Here is a 23,191-nt window from a genome sequence, read left to right on the forward strand (position 1 = left end):
GCGTTATTTGGGCCTACCCACTCCAGAATACCACAATTAATTCCATACAGAGAAGACAATACTTTATATCTCGAATTCTAGAAATGCAATTACCTGTTTAATTATGTATGTATCTTGGTGGTTGTGGAGTTATAGACTTGTTAAGAATCTGCGTAGCAACCACAGAAAATCGCCCAACTTTGAGAGTTTATAACTTCACAATCATCTAAGATCTTAAAAAGATGATTAGATTTCCGGAATTCTCAAGCTCTCACGTAAATAGTTATCGTCGACCTCTCGTTGCGGCTTTAAGTGTTATTTTTAGAGTTGGTATATCGATTGTACTTATACACTCAGAGCCTAGAGGAAATTGCATCATGAGTGATCACTCAGCACTTGAGCAACAATATGGGCTTCATCATGATCATTCGCTCCGCCCTATGGCAATACCAATAATATATAAAATTACAAATACATAAGTAGTTCTAGATGTTCTATCCTTCCCTACCAGGCTCTATCCCTTCGTCTCCCCCATCACCAAGCCGATCGCCCCTTACCTCACCTCTATTCTTTTTCCCACCTCCACCTCCGCCTCCACCACCACCGGCACCACCACCACCACCCTTCCATGGCCACCTTTACTACCCCTACTATCTTTACCGCCTCTAACGCCTCTATCACCACTTGCTCCGGCATAATCAATCCTAATTAAAGGATTCTGTACACTAATTTTCCCATCCTTACTAAAATCCACGACTTTATCCCTTTCAGACATAGTCAGCCTCGAAGATTGAAAAATACCGTTAATGTTTTGAATTCCCCGCAACTCGTGGACCCAATTTTTGATGTAGTCTCCACTGGGGTCGTAGTCATGCGCTTGCTTGACCTGGTTGAATACGCGGCTTTCTCCTCTTGGGTCATTTCCAACGCCAGCAGTATATCTAAGTAGAATCCATTAGTTATGGGCTATCAGGTCAGGATTTTCGAGTTAAGGAAAAAGAAGGAAGAAACAATGGAGGTGGCAAGATAAAACTTACTGCCAGTTCCCCCAATTACTGCTGGTATCATAATCCACCAGCATACACTCATACCACTCTGCCCCTAATCTCCAGTCCATTTTCATTCTCTTAGCCAAATAACTCGCTACATTCTGTCTAGCCCGGTTACTTGTCCACCCTGTAAGGTATAGTTCCCTCATGCTCGCATCGACTAAACCCATACCGGTATTTCCTCTCTGCCATCGCCCAAAATCCTCTTTTGCAGCAGGATCTGATAACGTCTTCCAGTAGTAACTTGTGTCACCCCGATACCCGGCCTGAGAGAAGATTTTGGGTCCAAATTTAAGCATACAGAGACGGAAATAATCTCGCCACAGTAATTCGAAGCGAATGGATGCAGTTCCTTTATTTTCTCCCTTTCCATATCCTTGGGGATGTGGTTCGTTTTCACTCTTGCCATTCGGCAGCGATAGTATGGGTTTCCAAGGGCGTCCCTCTTCGAATTCAAACATAGCTTTATTAATTGTCCTTGAGGAAATACAGCCTTGTGCAAGCCATGCAGCAAACTTGCACGAGAAATCTTCGCCTAGTAAACCGTTACGGGTGTCTTTATATGTTGTCATCGCTCCAGTTGCTAGCATATGGTCAATTCGTTTCAAACCAGATGTTTCGCCGCCTTTGAAGGGATGTGCTGTTTTTGCACCGGGTGGTGTCTGCAATGGTGAGCCAGGAAGATCGAGGTTCTGAAGCGGTTTAAGAAGTGAAGAAATAAGACCACCAAGAGAGTCAGGGATTGCGAAGGGCGGCTTTTGGGCTGAGATATAATGTGGAATTGGAGCGATTGAAATTGGCTGAGGGTGTGGGTCTCGAACATTATCGCGGAGAGGTTCGACGGTCTTTCGAAACTGTGTAAAAACATCTGAAACCTCGTTGGGCTTCATAGGAAGATTCTCTCTATTGTTTATATAATCAGCGCTCATTCACCCAACTCATATATCACCAGATCGAACCCAATCAACTTTAGCCCACTATGAATATAAAGGGAAAGAGGTACCGGTCAATAAGATAACTCCCATCCTCAAAGACTCTGAATTCAATTGTACCCTTCCCAATCTTCTCCACGAGCTTTCTGATCCCGTTTTCTTCGCTCATCTCCTCGCTACCATGATCTCTCGTCATCCAGACACTCACAATCTTTCCTGCCTCTGCGCTTTCCTTGCCATCTATATCCTCCATTAGTCCACCTACAACCTCGCCGCCCCATCCAACCCTAATCACGAGACCACTCCCAAGTTTCTCCAAGCTCTCTTTTAAATCCCACACGCACTCTGCAACGAATTTTGCTCTATGAGGCCCACATCTCCAAAATCCGGCTACGCGACTACGGGCTTCGACGTATGGTGATTTTGTATCTGGTAATAGAAATCCAGACGTTTCAATTTGCTGTGGATTAAAAATGTAAACTGGAAGGACATGTGTGTGATCTTTTATTTTAGAGAGAGCATGGAAAAGAGGATTATCCACAAGTCTAAGATCACGTCGAAGAAGAAGCAAACGAGTTCGAGGTGCCCCGGTCATTGTTGTCTTTCCAGAAGAAACGACTTTGTTCTAATAAAACGGGGAAATGAGATGGCCTCGGTAGATGGGACTAGTCTATTGGTGTAGCTGTGCCAGATATCTATGACGCCATGACAAACCACTTCAGGAACGCCACCGGTGCTCAATTGCTGTACCCATTATTAGACAAACCGCCAAGGTCTCATGTTGACCCTATCATAGACCATCACTCGTTTTATAGCATGCATTGTGAAACACCTAGTGTATGTTTGGGGTGATCTGGAAAACTTGCTTGGCCTACGAGTGTCGTTATCAAAACCCACAGCAACAATGGGGGTCTCGGGGTGGTGCTCGTGGGCTGAAAATTTGATTCTAAAGTCTTTTCAAAATCATATTCCCGAATAGTAAAAAAAACTAAACTTCCTGGCCTTGGGATAATTAAGATTTGAAAATACTATGAACCTGCGAGCAAAGTATTCCCGGACTGATCGCCACCCATTTATTGAAAGTGTCCCTTTTAACATTAAGCAGGCATGTATTCTAAAGTTATTGTTACAATGGAGAAATAAAATAAAAAGGGATATAATACGCGGTATTCGTCACGAATAACAGTAACCCTCCAACAATACTTTACTTTTAAAAGAGAAAGAAGCGCCTGCCCCCATCCACCTGCCCAGACAAAGAAAGAAAATAAAGTCCCATTTAATTAGCCATAAACCCTGCCCATACCCATTCCCTACTAGGCATATATATGCCTTATTTGATGATCACACTCACCGGGCGCTCTCATCTAAGAAAGAAAAATGTAACAAAAAACAAAAACAAAAACCAAGTTAAGACATCACAGGTATACTCAACCCCTAGGAAAACATAGGAGATTCCTGACGGATGTGCAAACATGAATATATAGATTCAAACAAGTCCGGCTGTTGCATATGTCGGTTTCATTTTCCAACGACATGATTAATGAAAGTAGCCTCCACTCGGTAAAGCAACGAAAATCCCGGCGATGATTGCCGAGACTATTGCAGCAATAATAATACTTTGGACAAAAATGGCATCTTGGATCTGTTTAAGGGCAGGTTCCTCGATCCAAACTTCTTTGTCAAAAATCTTTTGGATGATATTGCGGTTGGCATATCGAGCAACCCAGGGCTCGTCTTCGTAGCTATTGCTGCTGTTCTTGCTATCGAATGAGGATTTGGATTCAACATTCATTTCGAGGGCATTTTCGTCGCTCCATAGTTCCCAAGGATGAACATGACGATGATGAAGGCCATGAAGTACCTGAGAAAGGAAATCATAGTTAGCTTATGAATCGGATTCATAATGAGTCGGCACCAAGAACTTACCACACACATCCCCTTTGTAGCCGCAAACAGTGTAGAAATCCCAATTAGCCATGCTATTGCCGCAAACGCCCTGTATCCCCTTGGCCTATTGCTAAGGGTCAACAGAATAGCGACTATAAATCCAGCTGCGATCACTACTGTTCCCAACCACAATGCAAACACAACTCTGCATTCGTTTCCATTTCTAACACTCCATCTGATGAAATTTGGATGAGCCTGGTGACGGAGTGTGCTTTCGACGGCTTTCTTGAGAGGATCAAGGGCCGAAGGATGTGTTGTCTGAGCCAATGCACGCAGGGCTACAACACGATCACGGGCCGAGACGTTAAGTTCCCGAGGGGAACCCTCGGCAACATAAATGGCAATCATACGAGTGATTTCTTCACGGAATGGTTGTATTGTGACTGTATGTAGTTAGTAAGGGGTGGGTGAATTAAGGGCCAAAAAGTAACCAAGAAGTAAAAGTATATTTAGGGACTAAGACAATGAGACAAAGAACTCACAAGGTTGCCACTTTAAATCCACAGCCTGAAATGCGTCCGCAGTAACCGCTGCATGGTCGATGCCCGTAATACTCCCCGAATCCGTCCCAGAACCCCAAAGGTTATTTGAAGAACCCTGACTGCCAGGCGGTGTGGTGAATGGATTACCCTTTGTTTGGGGTGGCACTTTTAGATGTGCATTTGGAATTAAAAATGCATCAGCAAAAAACTTCGTTGCAAGTCTAGTGGGCCTGTTGGCAGAGTTGGTGTTGTTCGTATTGAACCCATTTACGTCCGAAAATTGGGAGTATGGGGCTATCTCTGGAGAAAGAGCCTTCTCGTTATCGGGAAGCGCCTCGAAACGTGCGGAATAGTCGCGAAGCCAAAGATAAAATTGAAGATTCTCGGCAGAGTGTTCGACATATGTAAGATATCTCATGAAATCACGACATGTCATAGGCTATGAATTTCAAGAACATGTTAGCCCTCTTTGATACTATATGCACGGCCTCATTTCTGACTACACAGGGTGGCAAGTTGAAGCATCGAAAAGCTCAGTAGGTACATGTATATATATCATAATCCAGGTGCATGCATATTTCACAGGAAAGATACCCGGGGGGGGGGGGGGGGTTGTTAGGGTAGCTACATTCGATTTCACTGCTTCATACTCAAACAATATAGATGAATGCACATACCGGACATGTTCCTCCAGCGATAATTTTGTCAAATGACAGAGAATCAGGAATACTATTGAACTTTGGTAAAGGTGAGGTCGAACGAGATGAAATTGGAGTCAATTCGTCCATGTTTTTGGTTGACAATTTTGTTGTCGCTGGAAGACTTCCGACATGTGATGGTCGAGAGTAGAAAAGTAATTTATCTATGTTCTAGTCCTCGGGACTTTATACTGTGTGTGGCGGACAAGTGGGTATTGGAAGACGAGAATCCGAGTTCCTGGGTTGAAGGCTAGCTGTCAATTAAGCTAGCAACAAAAGAATTAGACCCAAGACCCCACCAGTGACGGTTGTGGCTTTCCCCCTTGTACCGGTACTGGTAGGTGTTGATTTTTTCAAAAGATTCACTGTGACTCCTCATGGAATCGACGCGGAACTCAGCATCCTTTAAACTACTACTAAGTCCTCGCTTGGCCGGTGCTGCAAGTAACAGAAATAGTTTCTTCTTCGCCTTCTTACGTTGCCCTTACTCTACAACAGTGTGGGGGCTCAAGACTCAAGATTGACCATGCGCAACGAGTAGCACGCTGGGGGGGGGGGGGGGGGGGGGGGGGGGGGGAGGGGAGGATCCAGTATAATGTAGCATAGACGGCTTCCCGTCCCTACAACCCATATGTCATGAACAGAAAAGGGTTAGACTAGCATGTTCATTTCGTTTCTTCAGGCTTCACTGGGATCGAGAAGCACCAAACGACTCCTTGCAAGATCCACTGGATTGTATTAGGCCCTTGTTATCTGCCGCCCTTACCCGGAACAGTTATATCAAAACGGGCTGGTTTATGAGGCCTAGACCATTATGCTTTCCATGATGTATCACCCTGGACACCACCATCGCAGTACATGTATGCAATCATTTAATCGTGGACTGGGGAAACAACTTCACATGTTGATCTTATGCCGCTGTATGTACGAAAAGAACCAGAAAATGCAAGTGACGGAAACAGGGATAGTTTGTATGAGAGATCACCGCCACTCCATACAAATAATCCTTGCCCTGAGCAACTGCATTTTCTGGTTCTTTTCGTGGTAAACAAGTACATGCAATTGCATTACTGTGCACACAAAACTGTGCATCTTTACTGTTTTACTTTTCGCTGATATCAAGGCGTTAAAGAAGGCGCCGTTCTCGTTTTCTGTCAGACACCCACTCTAATGATACTAACGTGCGCCTCAGACCTTTAGTCGCATACATGTATGGCTCGAGAAGCTATGGTGGGTAGGTGTGTAAACTTCGGCGTTTGCAGCCAATCAATCTATAGGAATTGGGAGATCTACCCCCATAATGGTACTAGCGCCTAGTCTGACGGTGGAATTTTCTCTAATTCCCATACAAAAAAAGTTCCTCTGATGTTGACACACCCACCCTCTATGCCTTCTCGCGCCATATGTGTGTGTATGTACTAGTATTTCTCTGACGTTTTTGAACTGGGCCATTATTGCATACACCCAAAATCATGAGCTTGGCGTATTTTTGTATGGCATGCAATATCAGTCGCGTCCACAAACGTCAGAGAAATACGAGTACCTCCAGTACCTGCTCTACTCATGTGGGTTTAAGGTACACCCGGTTGAATTAGGCCACCGTATTGAACAATCGATATATGCCTAAGGACAAAACGCTTGAAAACGACCTTTAAGTATATAAGCACAGACTCTCTATATCCAAAGAGTGCACGACTTAGACTAGTAGTACGTGTAGGTACTACATACCTGTAAATATCCCAGCGGCAACAGATCCGAGCCATTCGGCGACGTCTGTGACTCTGTGTACCGAAATACTCTAAATCTTGGCCAGGAAAGAAATCTATCGCTTAAGTACAATGCAGGATGATCCCCGCTCCTCACCGAGATCGGAGTATTTTGGTTGGCTCTGGATTCTGGGGGGTTAGATCCATATTAACTCTCTAGTAGATTAAACCAGATCTGGCTAGCGAAAGGCTGGTAAAGGACTTGGAGTGCATCATCATGCAGCCTCATCTCTGTGGTCCCTGAGTTACCTCACGATTCAGGCTGAAATTAACAAATTTCTCAGCTTAGCCCTTAGAGATTTCATCAACACAAGCATCTGTCAAGCAGGCAAGAACTGGAAAGGAGAGGCGGAAATTAACTAGGACCTGATGTCAAAAGGCGAACCTCGGCTAATCATGTAGTTTGTGTTGAGATTAATCACACCCATTTTCCCGTAGAAGTGGTTGTCGTACGCATCTCTCGTATCTCTGCGATGCTCCCGGCGACGGCCGCGGCTCGGTGTTAAGTTTGATCGTATTCCGTTTATCGTGTGCCTACTGCCCACGATCAAGGGGCCATATTAATGGCGGCTGCCCCGGGAAAACTAGAAGGTAGGCCGCCCTCTGCCGATCTGGGGAAGGGGTTGCGAGAAGAAAAGCTAGAGTACCTATACCGCATTAATTCGTTCGAACGGCCGGTCACACAAGACGTCGAAGTTGCCTTTTCAAGCTAATATGAGGGAAGATTAGGGGGCGTATTCAAGAAAAATAACCAAATACGGGAATTTCAACGTCTTGTGTGACCGGCCGTTCGAACGAATTAATGCAGTAGTGTAGCCCTAAATTTAACAGGATCTAGGATCAAATATTCACAACCTTTGTTTTCTCCTACATACATGTCCATAGCCAAGGGAGGGACGAATCCACAACATGGCACAACAATTCTGCCTAGATGCGCCTAGCCCTATGATTGCCAATGACGGGCGAGGTGGCTACAACATTGAAAACTTTACTTTCTACGCGTCTTCCGTGAACGGAGACGCACAAGAATGCGCTGCATGGTGAAACCCTCAACTAGGATGCCGAGATTTTTGTGTTCAGGTCCTTCAGAAGTGAGAAGTGCATAAATTCCCCGGAAATGAGACTCGGATCGCGTCACTTGAGATCGAGGTCATTCGCTCGGATGTGTGATCCACAACTGACAGGTTGGCCCATCCTAGACTCTATTGACACAGTGAAGCTTCTACCATAAACATAAGACGACGAATAATATTCTCCGCTCCCAAAAAGCTCTACTCTAGAGTAGTAAGTACATGTAGTACGAAATAATTTTTATTCATCTATTTAACTCTTATATCTAGTTGATAAGTAGTAAGAGTAATGTTGATAAAGATTGTTACTTACAATGTGTAATCGAGACATGCCGTTTTGATTCAGTACGTACAAGTATCAACCAACCTGTATGCAAGCCAAATACGAAATTTACTTACAAGTCGTAATGTACCTACATAGTAGTAACCCTTGCTTCCTTCACGGACAATAATATTACAGCACAAAGCGGCGCCGCCATATGATATTGCCTAGGTCTGGTTGTTTAAGCGCCATGCAGTACAGATGTCTCTGTGAACAAAAGATAAACTTAACGCAAACAATCTACTTCGCCACTACCTACTGTTTTCTATTTGAGCCTTCTTTAAATGCGCGCAATGGGCAAGGTGTAACGAGTATGTTATCTGAAACCTTATGTCTGAGGTTTAGAATACCGCCAGCAAGTGCTCCGCACAGGAGAGCACACTCTAGGTGCATTCATGTATGGTCTCAGTAAACATTGAGCACCTATTGCCCCTGCGTTGCATTGGCAAAGGGAAAGGCTAGAAGGGTTCAGTACAAGAATAATTACCCCACGTCTTCTACCGGCGAAGAAAAGTTTCGGAACACATCCAATTGGATCAAAAGCTTTTACTGTAAATCAATGCGCGATTATCATATTTCTACGCTCTTTCTATCTAGGATTCACAACTTCGCCAGAACGGCTTCAGCGGCAGAGACCTGTTTTTTTTCCATGCAGGTGCACGTTAGTCAAAGGCGAGGGGTAAAAAAAAGAAAAAAGAAAAAAGCAGAAAACTTGATGACCCAGATGTTGAGGAAAGGTTCCATCGACCTTTTTCTTTCTTTTTCCTCTTGCATTCGGCGACTTGAAAAGAGCGGAAATAGAAGTGAAATGGGGGCTTACATCAACCTCCCCTTTGTTATCCTTCGCAGCATAGGTAACAATTCCCTTGTCAATAACGAGGGCATATCTGGCCAATCTAGGCCCATTTGTCCATCCGATACTCTCAGAGAACTTGTTTCCTGTATCGGAGAGGAATAGAATATCATCCCCCTTCACGTTATTGGCTTTTCCCCAAGCGGCCATCACATGGGCATCATTGTAGGCTATCACTGCAATGACATCTATGCCTTTGTTCTTCAATTCGTTATAATTCCTGATGTAGCTAGGGAGGTGCTTCTCGGAACATCCGGGAGTGAAGGCTCCTTTTAATGCGATTGTGAGTCAATCTATCTTTCCAGAAAACTATACGCATACAGTTCAAGCAAGCCTACCTGGGACAGCAAAGAGAATGACTTTCTTATCTGCCCATTCGTCAGAGGCGTTGAGCTCTACCTGACGTCCACAGGCGGTAACGTCGGACTTCTCTTCGGTATAAGGAACCCAACTATTATATTATCATATATTAGCACTAGGTTAATGTCCAAAGCGGGGAGAAAATTGGCGGTGTGAACGAACCTGAAAGTGACACCAGCGGGAAATTTATCACCAGGTTTTATAGAAGACATTTCGGTGTTTATCGAAGTATCTGTAACAAAAGATTGCCCTGGTACGTATATACGTTACGAGGAGAGGGGTTGAGGTTCAAGTGCATACCATAAAGAACCCTGTCTGTTTAATAACCCCGCTCCAGGTAAAGCCGTAATGCAACAAAGCCTCCCAGTTCGCGATCATACTCTACACCCTCCACTTATATTAATCAATTGATAGAATAAAAGTCCAGAAAATAATTAATTCTCAGCTCTCCCCAACGTCCTCCAAAGCCCAAGGAAATTTATAGTAGATGACTCGGGGAAATAAGTATTTAGCCATGGACGGTTTTAACATGATATTGTCTTCCAAATGAGAAGTGCTCTCGAGCAAAGAATCTACGATCAGTACACAAATAAAGTAGTTAAAAAAGATAATCCTCAGCTTGTGAACTTCCCATGTATTTAATCGTACCAAAACCTAGGGCTGATAGCTTGTATCAGTATTCAATATTTAAATTTTAGGGCCGGGGCCGAAATTTGAGGAATAATCAGTCAATATATATTATATTATATCGTGGAGTAATACATGTATACATGTATGTACTACATGGTTCGACTCCGACTTCAATTCTGACTCCGCTCCGGCTCCGGCTCTGGCTCTAGCTCTGGCTCCGACTCCGAGTGGTGTGATCTATGAGACGGGCCGACTCGAGCTTCAAGCATGATACTCGGCGCGGTTTAAGCTGGCTCGTCTTATGATTGAGAATAATTACGAGGAAAACGCTCAACCGCCCACTTTTCAAGGATAGAGATCACAAGCAGTATGCGTTGATGTTCTTTGCTTGTACTTTAATGTCCTCTGGGTAGGCTCGAGCCATACTCGAATTTCAGTCGTGGACCACAGTAGCACTGGTGATACATGCAAACGCCCCGCCTTCTTAACTGTCACGTCTGTGTACATTGATATCTTACCGTAGCACTTTAAGCCATAAAGATTGACCTCCTCGTGCGCTAAAAACCCAAAGAAAATCCCGATTCAGATCGTCAATATTGTCTCACAAAGGAGTCAGTATGTCACGACAGCTCAAAGACAGAATTAAGTCTGTTCCAATGCAAGTGAATAGAAGTTCATTGATCGTAACTAATTTGGTTATACAGCAATAAGCTGACTTATATACAAAAAAAATGCCCTTTCAGGGTGTAGGCTGGCAGGATAGGAACCCACGGTTACTCGATCACGGTACTTCATTCTTCTCTTTTTATCCTCGACGCCTCGTTTTCTATTCTGGGTCTTTTGATTGGCCTTTGGGGTGAAGAATAACTTGTGCTTCCGCCAAGAGAAGATTCGTTCCAGGCTTCGTTCGTAATTCTATTATGTGTCCTTGTGATAGCCATAAATCGATCGCCCGGGCACTCTGCTGCAGGCTGCCTAAGCGGCGCCGTGGGAGCTTGGGTTTGACTAGTTGATGGCCGAGGCGGTAGCGATGCTATAGAATATCGTTGTGATGCTAACGCTTCCCGGTGTTGTTCAAACTCACCCCCGGGCCCCATATGCGTATGCGGGCTCTGCAACGATGAAGGAGCTGGACTGTAAGAATCTGCCGAGGGGACCGCTCTTTTGGATAACCTTCGCGCTTGTGGCCCTGATTTTCCTGGCGCTACACTCTGCTGGACATTATTAGAACCCTCTGGGGTTCTTGTATTGAGATTCTGAACTTCCCGAACTCCATCTCGTGGTGTCATATTCTGCTGGACATTACGACTACCCCCGGTGTTCTTGTATTAAGATTTTGATCCCCTCGAGCTCCATCTCGTGATGTCACATTCATTCCTCCTCGGTGTATCTCGAGATCGGTTATATACTTCATAAGAGAACTCCAGGTCGAGCTATTACTGCGGAGATCTTGTCTTTCCTCTCTAACCACTTGACGCATCTTCAGGATATCCCCACTGAGAAGAGTAGGGTTGGTCCGATTAGGATGTTGGTGGATCAAAAGCGCAGAGGCAACAAATTCTATAGGTGAATATTTTGTTGCGTGGGTGTAATTATGATTCTGGAATGTTTCTGGATGCCTCTTCAGTATCTCATTGTACTTATAAAAGACGTTTTTTACGGTAGCCCTGAAAGGTTCGTCAAGAAGATTTGTACGTTCACAGAAGGCCTTAAGGGAAATAGCGCCAGCGCTGTATTTAGAGTTTTGATCCTCTGAATTGAGGATCTGCTTAAAGATTTGTAAAATAAGCTGAAAGCTCCGACCACGTCTATTATCCACGGCTAGTAGATTGAAAAAGTAAGTATGAATATCAATAAAAGAGAATTTGAAGGTAGATAATGCGCACTTTGCATGAGATTTGGATACTTCTGTTCTATTTCAAGAGCGAATGCCTGCCAAGCACCTGAGCTCGCTCGGAGTTTTTCGGCGGGTGTGAGTGGCACCCCTAATTGAACGCGCGAAAACAGATCTTCTTCCTGTTTTCTTTCCAAAGCCGCATATTCTGCACAAAGTAGTTCTTGGGACAAGAAATGTTGCTTGAATTTCTCATTGAGTAATCGTTTCTTTTTGCCGGACGGACTGCCATTATCTTTGAAAAACCTATATAAAATGTTTTTTATGATGAGACGCCAAGATTTTAGTTGTGTGGAGGAAATAGCTCACCATTTACGACCGTGCTTATCTGTACAAGGAATGTTTCCATTGACAAATTCTCGGATAGACGAAAGACGCTGCTTCCCGTCGATTGAGATCCGGAGAAATCTCTCCCCGCCTTCTTCTGTCTTTATCGTTTGAACATTAAATATAACAGGGGGGATATAGTAATTGCCTAAATCGAATTTAGCATTAGTATTTGTCACATCCACAGGCAGTGAGAGTACGAACATATCAAAGAGTTTATGAGTTTTGTCATTCTATCACTATTCCAAACAACATCTCTTTGGTAGTCTGGATTTAAGTCTAAAAAGGGACTCGACATCATATCTATGTTCACATAATCATTAGCGCGACAAATCACGTGAGGTGGAGTCATCTCGAAGAATACCATAAAGATCTGTTATTGAGCGCCGCTGCCAATGACATTCCTCGAGCTTTTCAGGAAGCTCAAAGACTCCGTCAGGATTTTCTTCCTCCACCTCTTCATCCTCCTCATCATCATCAATATCGTCATCGGATTCCTGCACGGCTATGGGCTTTTCTTTGGTGCGAAGTCTCGACATTTTGATAAGAGTTTTTTGCGATGAGAAGCACTCTTCAAGAGAGAGTCGCTTTTGGTTCTAAGGAGGGTCCGTTCAAAAAAAATATTGAGATATCACACAAGATGTCAAAGTGGGTGCTGTAATAGGGAGTAAAGAGTATTTTGGGAGGAGATGGGAAGGGGTCGACAGTCTGAGACAGGACAGGAAAGTTCTCAATTTGGCTGACTAACTAAGTGGACAGGGCCCTCAGCTCCCACAAAACAGCCAGGGACTACTAATAGGACACTCCTCCACCAGCAACAACTACATCCCCCCTCAGCCCTACAACTTAAAATGTCAACCCCACTTTTCGATCCTACCCTAATCTCCTCCGAGGTTGCTTCTTCACTACCAGATGGGTACTCTATCCGTCCAGCCTGTAAATCTGATTACAGCCAATTTCTAGATGTCCTTCGCGTTTTAACAACCGTGGGGGATATATCCGAAGCGGATTGGGCTGAAAGATATGACTGGATGGCAGCTAGAAAGGATGAATATTTCATCATTTGTATTACGGATGATAAGGAGAAAGTTGTTGGCGTAGGAAGCTTGATTATAGAAAAGAAATTGTAGTATCCCTTCTCGCTGCTTGGTATTAATATGTCAGATCAGAAAAAAATCCTAATAAAATTTACGAATAGCTTGAGAAATCTAGGAATAGTCGGTCACATCGAAGACATTGCCGTTTCAAAAGATCAACAGGGAAAGAAGTTGGGACTAAAAATAATCCACGCTCTTGACCATATCGCAGAGAAGGTTGGCTGCTACAAGGCCATCCTCGACTGTTCGGAGAAGAACCAGGGCTTCTATGAAAAGTGTGGATATAAGCATGCTGGCGTGCAAATGGTGAGTTGGTTTCTACATTGATAATGGCCAATGATCATGCCGGCTTACGTGTGAATAGGCACATTATTATGAGAAGAAATAGCCAGCTGTAGGCGCAGTGGGCTCGGAACTTCAGACGGCTATGCCATAGATTAACGGGGAAACGACTTATTTGATTGATATGGGTTACATTGCATTGTACTTGTCTTAGAAATACCCTGGTCTAGCTAAAAACTTACAATGACTGTGCTGAGATTTCGATTTAAGTCTTGAAGCATTGACAAACTAAAAGGCTAGAGTAAAGGGGGGAACTTTTATTTCCTTCCGATCCACCCGTAAGACAGCTTCAGTGGCCACATACCGGGTATTGAATTCACAAATTCTAAGCCAGCAAGACTTAGAATCTTCTAAAGCTTGCGAGCTCCAACCAAGATCACGGCGATTAGATACAAGGTCCTTGTCACATTTCCAGCAGCAATTTCGGACCTCTTTATTTTGACCGACCAAACCAGGCTGTAATTGGAAGTAAAAAAAAACCAGAACTATACACCAACACCGCTATCCCGCTCCCTTTTAACGGGATTTGGCCTGGACTTTGGGTGCAGCACCCTTCGCACCCTGCTTTGATACCTTTCCACCGCGAGCAGCAACACTAGCGCTCTTGGCCTTCTCAGCCTTCTTCTTGTTCTCGGCCTCAGCCTTCTTGGCCTTTCCATCCTTGATAGCCTGGGCGCGGGCGGCCTGACGGGCTTCTGGGCGGAGGGAACGCTTTTCCTTGAGAACGTCGAGGGAAAGACCGACAATAGCACGCTGGGACTTAACGGTACGGCGGGTACGCTTCTTGGCGACTTCCTGTATGGGTGTAAGCAGCTTGAATGTAGCGCAGTCGATGATGAACGATTGCGAAATACAAACCTCAGAGATACCCTTCTTGTGCATACGCCTGAACAAGATCGTCCAGGCAATTCTGCGAGGGTTCTTCCTCTGGAGGAAAAGTGACTCGGACTTGCCGTTCACGAATCTAAAAACCTTGGAGTCACCGCGGACATAGATCTTACCCTGTAATGGAGATATTGTGTTAGATTGTATTCATAAGCTATTTCTGAGAATAGCAAGAGTTCTCGGAGAGCATATTCGAACCTTTGAAGGGTAGATTTTGGCACCGCTGAAAGCATCAAGTTCGACCTATCGTTAAATTCTCTATTAGTACATGACCCAAGCAGTAATTCTAATAATCCTTATCCCAGAAGCGGTATCTGGACAGCTCCCACCCCACATAATTTCCCTTTATCTTTGCCACTGCGCACTCCCTGTCCGGCTACTATCCCATCTATTTCCACCCCATCCCTTAACCAGTCCTCCCTGCTGTCCAGACACCGCTGCCGTCGCTCTCATCTTTTTCATTGGGACCGGGAACCGTAACACACCTTCATTTTTGCTGTGGTTGATCTTTAATATGTCGTCGTTTTGGGTGGGTTCGGGTGTCGTCGTTGTCGTTTGTGGTTGGCGTTGGCGTGATGAATTCGTTGGTGTTTGGCGGAAATTGTGGGGGATTTGTGTGGGCGGCAGAAAAGGAAGTCACAAAATCTGATAGCCCTTGCACGTGATAAGACCCACTTAGTCATTAGATCCCAGCCACGCCGGGGGTTCCTGCCCTTTGGGGGCGAACGCAGACAGACCCAATAAATCTAGAGTCTTATATGCATCATAAATGATATTATAATTTCACTATAAGATATAAAAAAGCGAAAATTTCAGAACTATAAATACATATATGAGATTGTACGGCATGCGCGAATCACAATATCTCACTCGTCGCAGCTTGACGAAGATCAATTATCACTCACCCGAACAGTTGATGGTGATTGGTGTAAAGGAGATATTAAAGCTACATGTAGTTATAAGGTAGATCATCTTGCTGTTATGGCAATTTTCCGTCCAGGTGAGTGGTGGAAGCGTCTATGTACAGCCACTCAGCAAAAATGTTCGTGTTTTAGGGTCTGTTCGGTTGACACAAAAATCCATGGATTGAATAAAAAAAACACCTCTGGAGGTGATTATTTTATCGAGCCCAATCCATAGATTGCAACCAATTCAACGTCAACCGAACGGAGCCTTAATGTCAGTGCGCAGTGTGGCGCACCAGTAATACTGATGATATTAAAGTTAAGATCCAAAACAACGAAAAATATATAATATAGTTCGTGACTATATATAAAAAGAAGATAGGTCATTGATCTTATTCTTCATTAACTTGGGCGCCATTAGTCACTGGGAAAGTCTTCTGTTGGGGGGTTCTTGATAGTCCGCCACGGTTACATATGGAGAAACCCCCCACTCCGAAATCGGAATCACGAACACTTTTGCGGAGTGGCTGTACATGTAGTTGGTGTATCTTGGGCAAAGTCAACATTATTGGTAAACTACATGTATGTTTTGTGCTAGTTTAAGGATTTAAAAATGTGGCCTAGTACGGTTTAGATAATTTCTTTACTAATAGTAATTGACAACGATTGCAAAGAAACTATGCGTTATGTCATTCTGTTACCATGTCTTCTGAGAACCTCGAATCAGCAAGTTGTTTTTAAGGTTCCAGAAAATTCCTGTTCCTGCCTTCCATGTTTACCCATGCTTTGAACCTGTTTCTCGATTCTAGCAGATCTAGGTGCAGCTAGACTCTCTAAATCCACAGCATCGCAACTCATTAAGGTTTCAGTTGTTTCCAAAATGTCGGCAATTAACCTGCATATTGACTATATTAGAATGGAAGGGTAGTTATTAGTGGAAATGGATGACCGACCGGTCCAGTAGATCAGCAGACATGCTTTCTCGCACTACGACCCTCAGAATTTCGATTTCTTCCACACTTGGGGGCAAGTTGTAGTCTATCTCGCAAAATGTTGTTAGCATTTCGATATTAATGGTTTGATTATGGGATGTTGTAGAGGCGTACTTGGAATGATATATCCTTTCGTTCTCAGGAGTGTTGAAACACTCTGCTGCTTGATGTGGGGGAATGTTTTACGGAACTCATCATTAAACCTGAATGCAACAACTGGTAAACCCGAATTATAAAGACTTGGGTCAGACTCTTGTAATACAAGATCCTTCACACCATCAATAATCTTCGTTCCAGTACCTCCATCTCCCCATGAACCTCTCTTTCGATGAATGTCGCTCAAGCAGACATACCAACCACTAGCTTCAAGTGCCTTTGAGAGAACTCGTGCGTTTTGTAGTGCGTTCCGCATAACTGATGTAAATCCCTCGCGACCAAGGTGGATAAAGTTGAAATATTGTGCAATAACCTGGTTACCGGGTCTCGAAAAATTAAGTGTGTATGATTGTTCAGTTCCACCTAAATAGTGAAGTTCAAAGATGAGATCTTTCGGGAGATATTCTTCATTCCTCCATACAATCCAGCCAAGTCCAGCATATACCAGTCCGAACTTATGACCAGACGTGTTAATGGAGTGCACTCTAGGGAGTTCAAACCCCCACTTCCCTTGGGCGCCTGTAAATGGGGCAACCATGGCTCCGGAAGCACCATCGACATGGATGGGAATAGCGATGCCTGTATCCTTTTCATACTCGTCGAGAACTTTAGAAACCTCCTCGACGGGCTCGAAATGGCCAGTGTATGTTGACCCAAGGATCACGAAGACACCAATGGTATTCTCGTCGACGTTTTGACGAACCAATTTAGGATCAAGACACCAGTGTGACTCTTTGCTGACTGGAAGGATTCGGGCTTCAACCTCGAAATAGCGAGCAAACCTATTTTGGAGACATTTGGTTAACCTTCTGATGAGGGATATACATGTATGGCATGGGTACTAACTTCTCAAGAGCAACTTGTGCATTAGCACCCATCAAAATATTAGGCTTTTCCGTTGATTTCCCTTCTTTCCTACGTCTATCCTGCCACCTCCTCTTCATGGCCAATCCGCCAAGGTGAATGGCCTCGCTACTTCCAGTCGTTGCAGTTCCAATTGCAGTCTCTCCCTTAGGAATACCCCACAGGTGCGAAATCATAGAAATGCACCTTGCGTGGATAGCCATAAGAGCAGGATATTCATCCGCATCTGCCAAATTCTTTGCGATATTTTCTAGGATCAACTTATCGCATTCCGGCTCCATATATGTGTTCACGAAAGAAGCCAGATTGAGGTTGGGACGTCCATCAAGGTCTAATTCATCTTTGATGATTTGGTGAACCACACTGGCATCGGCGCCTGTCTTGGGGATCCGAAATTTCGGGATTTCTTGGCTTGCAGCGTACCGAGAGCCATATACATAGTGATGAGTAGCTGTCTTGTGTTGGTGTTGATTTGGACGGTGTTTTGGCGAATGCTCGCGGAGAGACGCGATGAGTTCATCTGGGTCAACCTAAGCCGGCTCGTGGTGATTAGCATTAGAAATATGAATGCTAATAGGCAGTGTCACATACGTGCTTTGAGAGCGACATTTTGGTGCGTTATTACTCGAATTTGGAGTATTAGAAAAACTGGAGATGTGATATATATTATAGGGACTCAACGCGAAAGCACGGCAGGATAAACAATCTCTGGGGAATAATTGCTGGTGCTAATATGTGAGGCAATCATGTCTGTCTTGGACAGTATTTGTACTCTCCTAGAGGTATTTCGTCACCTCGAAAACCGAATACTCATGACGCGCGTAGTACCTGTATGATGTAGCCATCTTTCTCTCGCAGACAAATGAAAGTGAATTGTGAGATAAATGACGTGATGTTTACACGTTTCCGTTAAACAGATGCGGAAATGGTCTGATCTACGTTTCTTGCTTGGCCTAGCCAGGGGTCTGAATGCTTGTTTTATGTGTAGGACCTTGGCAACACCACTGCATGGAACTCGACCCCGGGAAAAGCATGACGATTGGACTGACGCTTTACTCTAGTCTCACGCATGTGGGGTACCACATGTACCGGGTGTTCACCATTAATCTGAAGAACTCTGCTTCATTGGTTGAAAATGCAGGGATTTTATAGAGAGCAACCAATTACCATCAATCACACCGGCCTTAGTGCACCAAATTTGTATGGGGGAAAAAAGTCTGAAGAACTTTCATATATCTCTACTCAAAAATCTAAATATTTTGCTAAAAATACAAAAAAATAACTGCAGAATAGCGCTGGCTCCCAGCTTCCCCTAGATAATATTTTGAGCTCATAAACCCTTGTGGGGAGTGTTTTCTGATGAAGTTGGGTGCAAATGACAGTCAAATTGCGGTCTTGGAGGTTGCATTGCAAAATATGGGGGCAGCCTATTCAAGTACTTTTTCTGGCGCCAAGTATCATTTTCTGCAGCTTCAACCAATCATACGCCAAAAAAAAGGTTCTTCAGACAAACCCATAACCCCCGGTACATAGACTCTTCATCACTCACTCAGACAACCCTCACCCGGACACTACATGTAGTTTTATATCCATCGCAACCGGCTTCTGTACGTATACCCCTTCCCAACCAATTACCATCAACTGACCGATTGAGGGGGATGACTGAGTGAGGGGCTAGGGCATCTATATCACTGTTCTACATATTGACATAAGGTTTGCGGATTTCAAGTTAATTTATACTTGGATACCAAAGCCATCGGAGCACGACTGGCTTGAAAAATTCTCATGTCATGGAATTGATGGTTCGTATGGTTAATAAGTATACGTATTAAGGCTTTGAAAATGAGGCATTTCATTAGGTATGGAACAAACTAATTCTACGTGCTTTGGCTTCCGTATAAGACGTTGGATATGCGGTCACCCTAATATTATGCGCCCTCACTTGGTCAATAGATACATGTGGCCAGGTATGATACTCTGCCAACTTACACGAGGTACTTTCGCACTGTTAATTCAGATTTCTTGAATGTACAGTCGCATGCATCAAGTTCTCGCCGTCCACGATGCAACACTCAACCTCAATACTCGTTACTCAACCACAAGTGAAGATATTTAATAGAGAATACATAGTAGAGTTAAATAGAATATAAAGAAATTATTTTGAGACTACCATCCCATGTGCCCTCCATTGGCTTTGAGACATGCCTCAACCCTTAATGGCAATTTATCTAGCTTTGATTGAGACAATGCCTCCCACTCCTCTTGTGCAGCGATAAAAGGTTCATCATCATGATGAGGTCTTCTCTATCTATAGCTTCATCGCCTTTTTAGTTCACTCTTGAGTATTTTCCATGAATTTTCTATGGTGTTGAAATCTGGTGATCCAGTAGGCCAATCCTCCTCCTAACTGGACAGTTTGTATCTTTATTTATCTGTACAGTATTTCGGCCTATTTTATGGAGAATAACAACAGCTTGCCACTTGTCATATCCTGAAGCTTTTGCAGAGTTCGTGGTGGAGTTGTTATGGTTTGACTCACCATCAAAAAACGGCGGGAACTTGTTGCATGCGACTGTACAGCGAGAGATAAAATTATTGTAGAAACAGGGGTCTAAAAACAGGATTTTATGGTTGGGCAAGCCAATAGGACTCCTCCCATATTTCTATAATAATCTTACCGCAAGTTGTATCATGATCAAGCAAGCGGCCATATAACCTAGAACAGGGTGCTCTACATGTACTTGCCCGATTATAAAGAGTAGGACGGAAATACAACGAGCTCAGCGCAACGCAACGCAACGAAGCCCAACTCGACGAAGCCCAATGCAATGAATTCAATTTGTTATGCTTGATAATTATTGTTACCAATATACTAGTATTTTCCTCCAGAAAAACGTATGGTTATGATACTTGCTCGGTGTTGAGGCGTTATATCAGGTGCGAGCACGTACAGTTGCGACTCACCCTTCCTTGTACTTCCGTCCTACTCTTTATAATCGGGCAAGTAAGTACATGTAGTTACATTCATCTACTATTATTTACAAAAAGAGACTAGTCAAACACTACTACATGGTTAGCTTAGCAGCTAAACCTGGCGTTCACAGTCATTGATTTTTATTTTTAATTATTATTGCCGTGACGATGGGGTATATTTATATTTCCTATATATATGGTGCATGTTCCAAAAGGTAGAACACCAAAACGACGTAGGGGAAAAGTATTTGGAGACTTTGCGCTCTGCTCTAGGCGGGTCGCTAGCTAGTAATCGCCGGGCGGGCGAGGATAATAAAATTCTTATAGCTATATAGTCGAATAAAGTTGACCATATAGCATAACAGGACAATTATATGGTATACCATTAAGGCAGAAGCACCCCAAGTCAAATAAATAACAGGAGAAAGTGGCAGAATAATAAGATATAGCTATAAGATTAGCTCTAAAGCTTCCATATCTCCATCATATTAATAATAATCGCTCCGCACCCACCAGCTACCATCCATAGATTCATGATCTACGTATACTTTATATCAGGAGAGAGGCCATTTATCGAAATTTAGATATTCAAAATTCCTAAGTCCCCAGATCTAGATCTAGTAAGCCCAGTAATATTAAAGACACTTATAGGTACTGCTGGTGCACGTGGTGATGGGAATTAACTAATAAAGTGAATAGAAAATCAACACGTGCATGGCGATAAACAAATTATCATGAGATACTTCATTACCCCTAACCATTCAGTTAATGGATTTTGCACCACAATTAGCTTACTTTATGGTTAAAAATCCTACTTATGTAAGTCTTTTTAAGGCCTATCTGGGACATAGGTATATGAATGGTCTCGACCAACTCAGAGCCCCAGTGTGGTTCACGAGGGCGCTCAAGGCGATCGAGGTTTAGGAATATCCTTGAGGCGCCTCGTCCTCGTTGACCTTTGCCCCCCCCCCCCCCTATCCCCGAAGTCGGACACTCCTATCCTCGAGGACAATAAAATGTTATTCCGAGATCTGGGAGAACAAAAATCTACATTTCTTTAATATAAAATGCATTACACTGTCCACGACCTCATCTCAGTAAGTATACATGATGTTATAGCCAAGAGTTTCCCCTAGACTAGGTCCTTGAGGCAAGGATACATAGCTAGAGCCCTCGAGGCTCCTTATTCTTTTGGAACACTGTCTTTGTATGTTATTGATGACATGCCCTCGAAACAAGGGCACCAGGGCTCTCGTCCTAGATCCTCGTGGACCACACTATCCCAGACGTTGAGCGGATTCCCCACTAATTAATCAATTGTCGATTAATCTTGTTCAATGGCCTTTAACTCAGTACTAATAGTACATGTATATATTGCGTCTAGGTACATACATGTAGTTGTATAAGTCTTAGCTTATGCATATACAAACCAAACCAGCTCAAGCTTATATATCAGCTCAACGTACTCAAGTAAGCTCATGAACCACACTAAAACTGGGTAGTGGCCGACTTGGACCATCTGCACGGGATGGGATTGCGCATTTTATAGCAATAGAGCAAATTGCGCAATATGATCGATGGTAAGAGCATGATCGCTAATTCTCCTCAACCCAATTTACAGCTGTTGATTCGGATATCTCTAAGGGTGGCCCATCGCGACCTGCCCATCACTGGGTGTTGTGGGTCATGTTTGTGGAACACCAAATAGTTACACAGTTCGATGCGCAATTGAGTTTTGCAGGGTGCAGGGGGTGAGGATGCGCAACCGAGCTGATCGGGACCATTTCAGAGCCTAACAACTCGTGGAGTTTTTATTCCAGACGTTACAGAGGGGAAATTTGTTAAATGCCCAAGTAGGGTACTACAGCCCCTATATATAGCCCTACCCGTCCCACATCACTCTATATACTAGACTAAGGCATATGCTAGTAATTATAAGCAACCTTTTGAGAACGTAAAGGGTTATTACAGCCTTATTTGTGACTTACAAAATGCCTACATATACCTGGTTTATCGGAGGCTTGTATGGGACACAACTACATGTAATACATCTGATATCATTCGACTAAACCACTTATAGATTCCTCTACTAACTATTGAAGTGAATCAAAAAATGAATCTTAGACTCACATAAAACTTTGGTGTGAAATGAATCATCGGAAATGTGTTTCAAGTTATTAAGTGAACTATCTTTACCAAGGAAATGAATCTTTTTACTATGGGGAAATGAATCCCGAAATGAATCTTAAGTCTCATATGTTACTTTAATAAACACATTACCAATAACCGAAAATTATATATAGGTTTATATTCTCAAGAAATAAAAATAAAAAAATGGTTTAGGCTGGGGTTGTACCTGGGGGACTGCGATTGCACAATCCAGATCCTATCACCTACACTATTGATTAATATACTAAGCTCTGTACTCCCGGATTATCAAAGGGAGCTAAGGCTTGAAAAGGCATTGAAAAGGCATTGAAAAGGCATTGAAAAGGCAGTAATCAAAAACGCTGCGAGCAGCAGGATACCCGCCATTACAGGTACGAGGCCTCTATATGAGACAATGAAATAAGAAAAGGCATTATAAAAGGCATTTTAGGATGACGACGCACCCTTATCCTAAATAGGTAGTACATTAGCGGAAATGAATCAAGAAAAGGGATTTTCG

At 43.5% G+C, this 23,191-nt stretch overlaps 8 protein-coding genes across 8 annotated transcripts; 2 read left to right on the forward strand and 6 right to left on the reverse strand.

The window, feature by feature from the left end:
- Nucleotides 1-532: 532 nt before the first annotated feature.
- On the reverse strand, nt 533-2,555 carry LAJ45_02372 (uncharacterized protein; the record flags this gene model as incomplete). Its single annotated transcript, XM_046111963.1, has 3 exons — nt 533-920; nt 1,017-1,931; nt 2,032-2,555. 3 exons carry the CDS (start codon nt 2,553-2,555, stop codon nt 533-535), a joined length of 1,827 nt encoding a protein of 608 aa, XP_045974863.1.
- Nucleotides 2,556-3,497: 942 nt separating this feature from the next.
- On the reverse strand, nt 3,498-5,177 carry LAJ45_02373 (uncharacterized protein; the record flags this gene model as incomplete). The annotated part of the gene is made up of 4 exons (XM_046111964.1): nt 3,498-3,821; nt 3,887-4,290; nt 4,390-4,828; nt 5,067-5,177. 4 exons carry the CDS (start codon nt 5,175-5,177, stop codon nt 3,498-3,500), a joined length of 1,278 nt encoding a protein of 425 aa, XP_045974864.1.
- A 2,585-nt stretch (nt 5,178-7,762) lies between these two features.
- Nucleotides 7,763-8,350, forward strand: LAJ45_02374 (uncharacterized protein; the record flags this gene model as incomplete). Its single annotated transcript, XM_046111965.1, has 4 exons — nt 7,763-7,893; nt 8,068-8,137; nt 8,194-8,268; nt 8,348-8,350. 4 exons carry the CDS (start codon nt 7,763-7,765, stop codon nt 8,348-8,350), a joined length of 279 nt encoding a protein of 92 aa, XP_045974865.1.
- A 495-nt stretch (nt 8,351-8,845) lies between these two features.
- On the reverse strand, nt 8,846-9,670 carry LAJ45_02375 (uncharacterized protein; the record flags this gene model as incomplete). Its single annotated transcript, XM_046111966.1, has 4 exons — nt 8,846-8,881; nt 9,066-9,367; nt 9,437-9,549; nt 9,621-9,670. 4 exons carry the CDS (start codon nt 9,668-9,670, stop codon nt 8,846-8,848), a joined length of 501 nt encoding a protein of 166 aa, XP_045974866.1.
- Nucleotides 9,671-10,879: 1,209 nt separating this feature from the next.
- Nucleotides 10,880-12,848, reverse strand: LAJ45_02376 (uncharacterized protein; the record flags this gene model as incomplete). Its single annotated transcript, XM_046111967.1, has 6 exons — nt 10,880-11,396; nt 11,498-11,909; nt 11,975-12,228; nt 12,292-12,457; nt 12,514-12,612; nt 12,674-12,848. 6 exons carry the CDS (start codon nt 12,846-12,848, stop codon nt 10,880-10,882), a joined length of 1,623 nt encoding a protein of 540 aa, XP_045974867.1.
- A 20-nt stretch (nt 12,849-12,868) lies between these two features.
- On the forward strand, nt 12,869-13,794 carry LAJ45_02377 (uncharacterized protein; the record flags this gene model as incomplete). Its single annotated transcript, XM_046111968.1, has 4 exons — nt 12,869-12,914; nt 13,069-13,435; nt 13,508-13,712; nt 13,771-13,794. The coding sequence occupies 4 exons, from the start codon at nt 12,869-12,871 to the stop codon at nt 13,792-13,794; spliced, it is 642 nt and encodes a 213-aa protein (XP_045974868.1).
- Nucleotides 13,795-14,264: 470 nt separating this feature from the next.
- LAJ45_02378 (uncharacterized protein) lies at nt 14,265-15,124 on the reverse strand (the record flags this gene model as incomplete). The annotated part of the gene is made up of 4 exons (XM_046111969.1): nt 14,265-14,543; nt 14,607-14,750; nt 14,832-14,876; nt 15,119-15,124. 4 exons carry the CDS (start codon nt 15,122-15,124, stop codon nt 14,265-14,267), a joined length of 474 nt encoding a protein of 157 aa, XP_045974869.1.
- Nucleotides 15,125-16,222: 1,098 nt separating this feature from the next.
- LAJ45_02379 (uncharacterized protein) lies at nt 16,223-18,159 on the reverse strand (the record flags this gene model as incomplete). The annotated part of the gene is made up of 6 exons (XM_046111970.1): nt 16,223-16,244; nt 16,305-16,433; nt 16,492-16,576; nt 16,645-17,468; nt 17,533-18,080; nt 18,142-18,159. 6 exons carry the CDS (start codon nt 18,157-18,159, stop codon nt 16,223-16,225), a joined length of 1,626 nt encoding a protein of 541 aa, XP_045974870.1.
- Nucleotides 18,160-23,191: the final 5,032 nt, after the last annotated feature.

This window comes from Morchella importuna (genome assembly GCF_003444635.1).
Source record: "Morchella importuna strain M04M26 chromosome Unknown Morimp01GS004, whole genome shotgun sequence".
NCBI lineage: Eukaryota > Fungi > Ascomycota > Pezizomycetes > Pezizales > Morchellaceae > Morchella > Morchella importuna.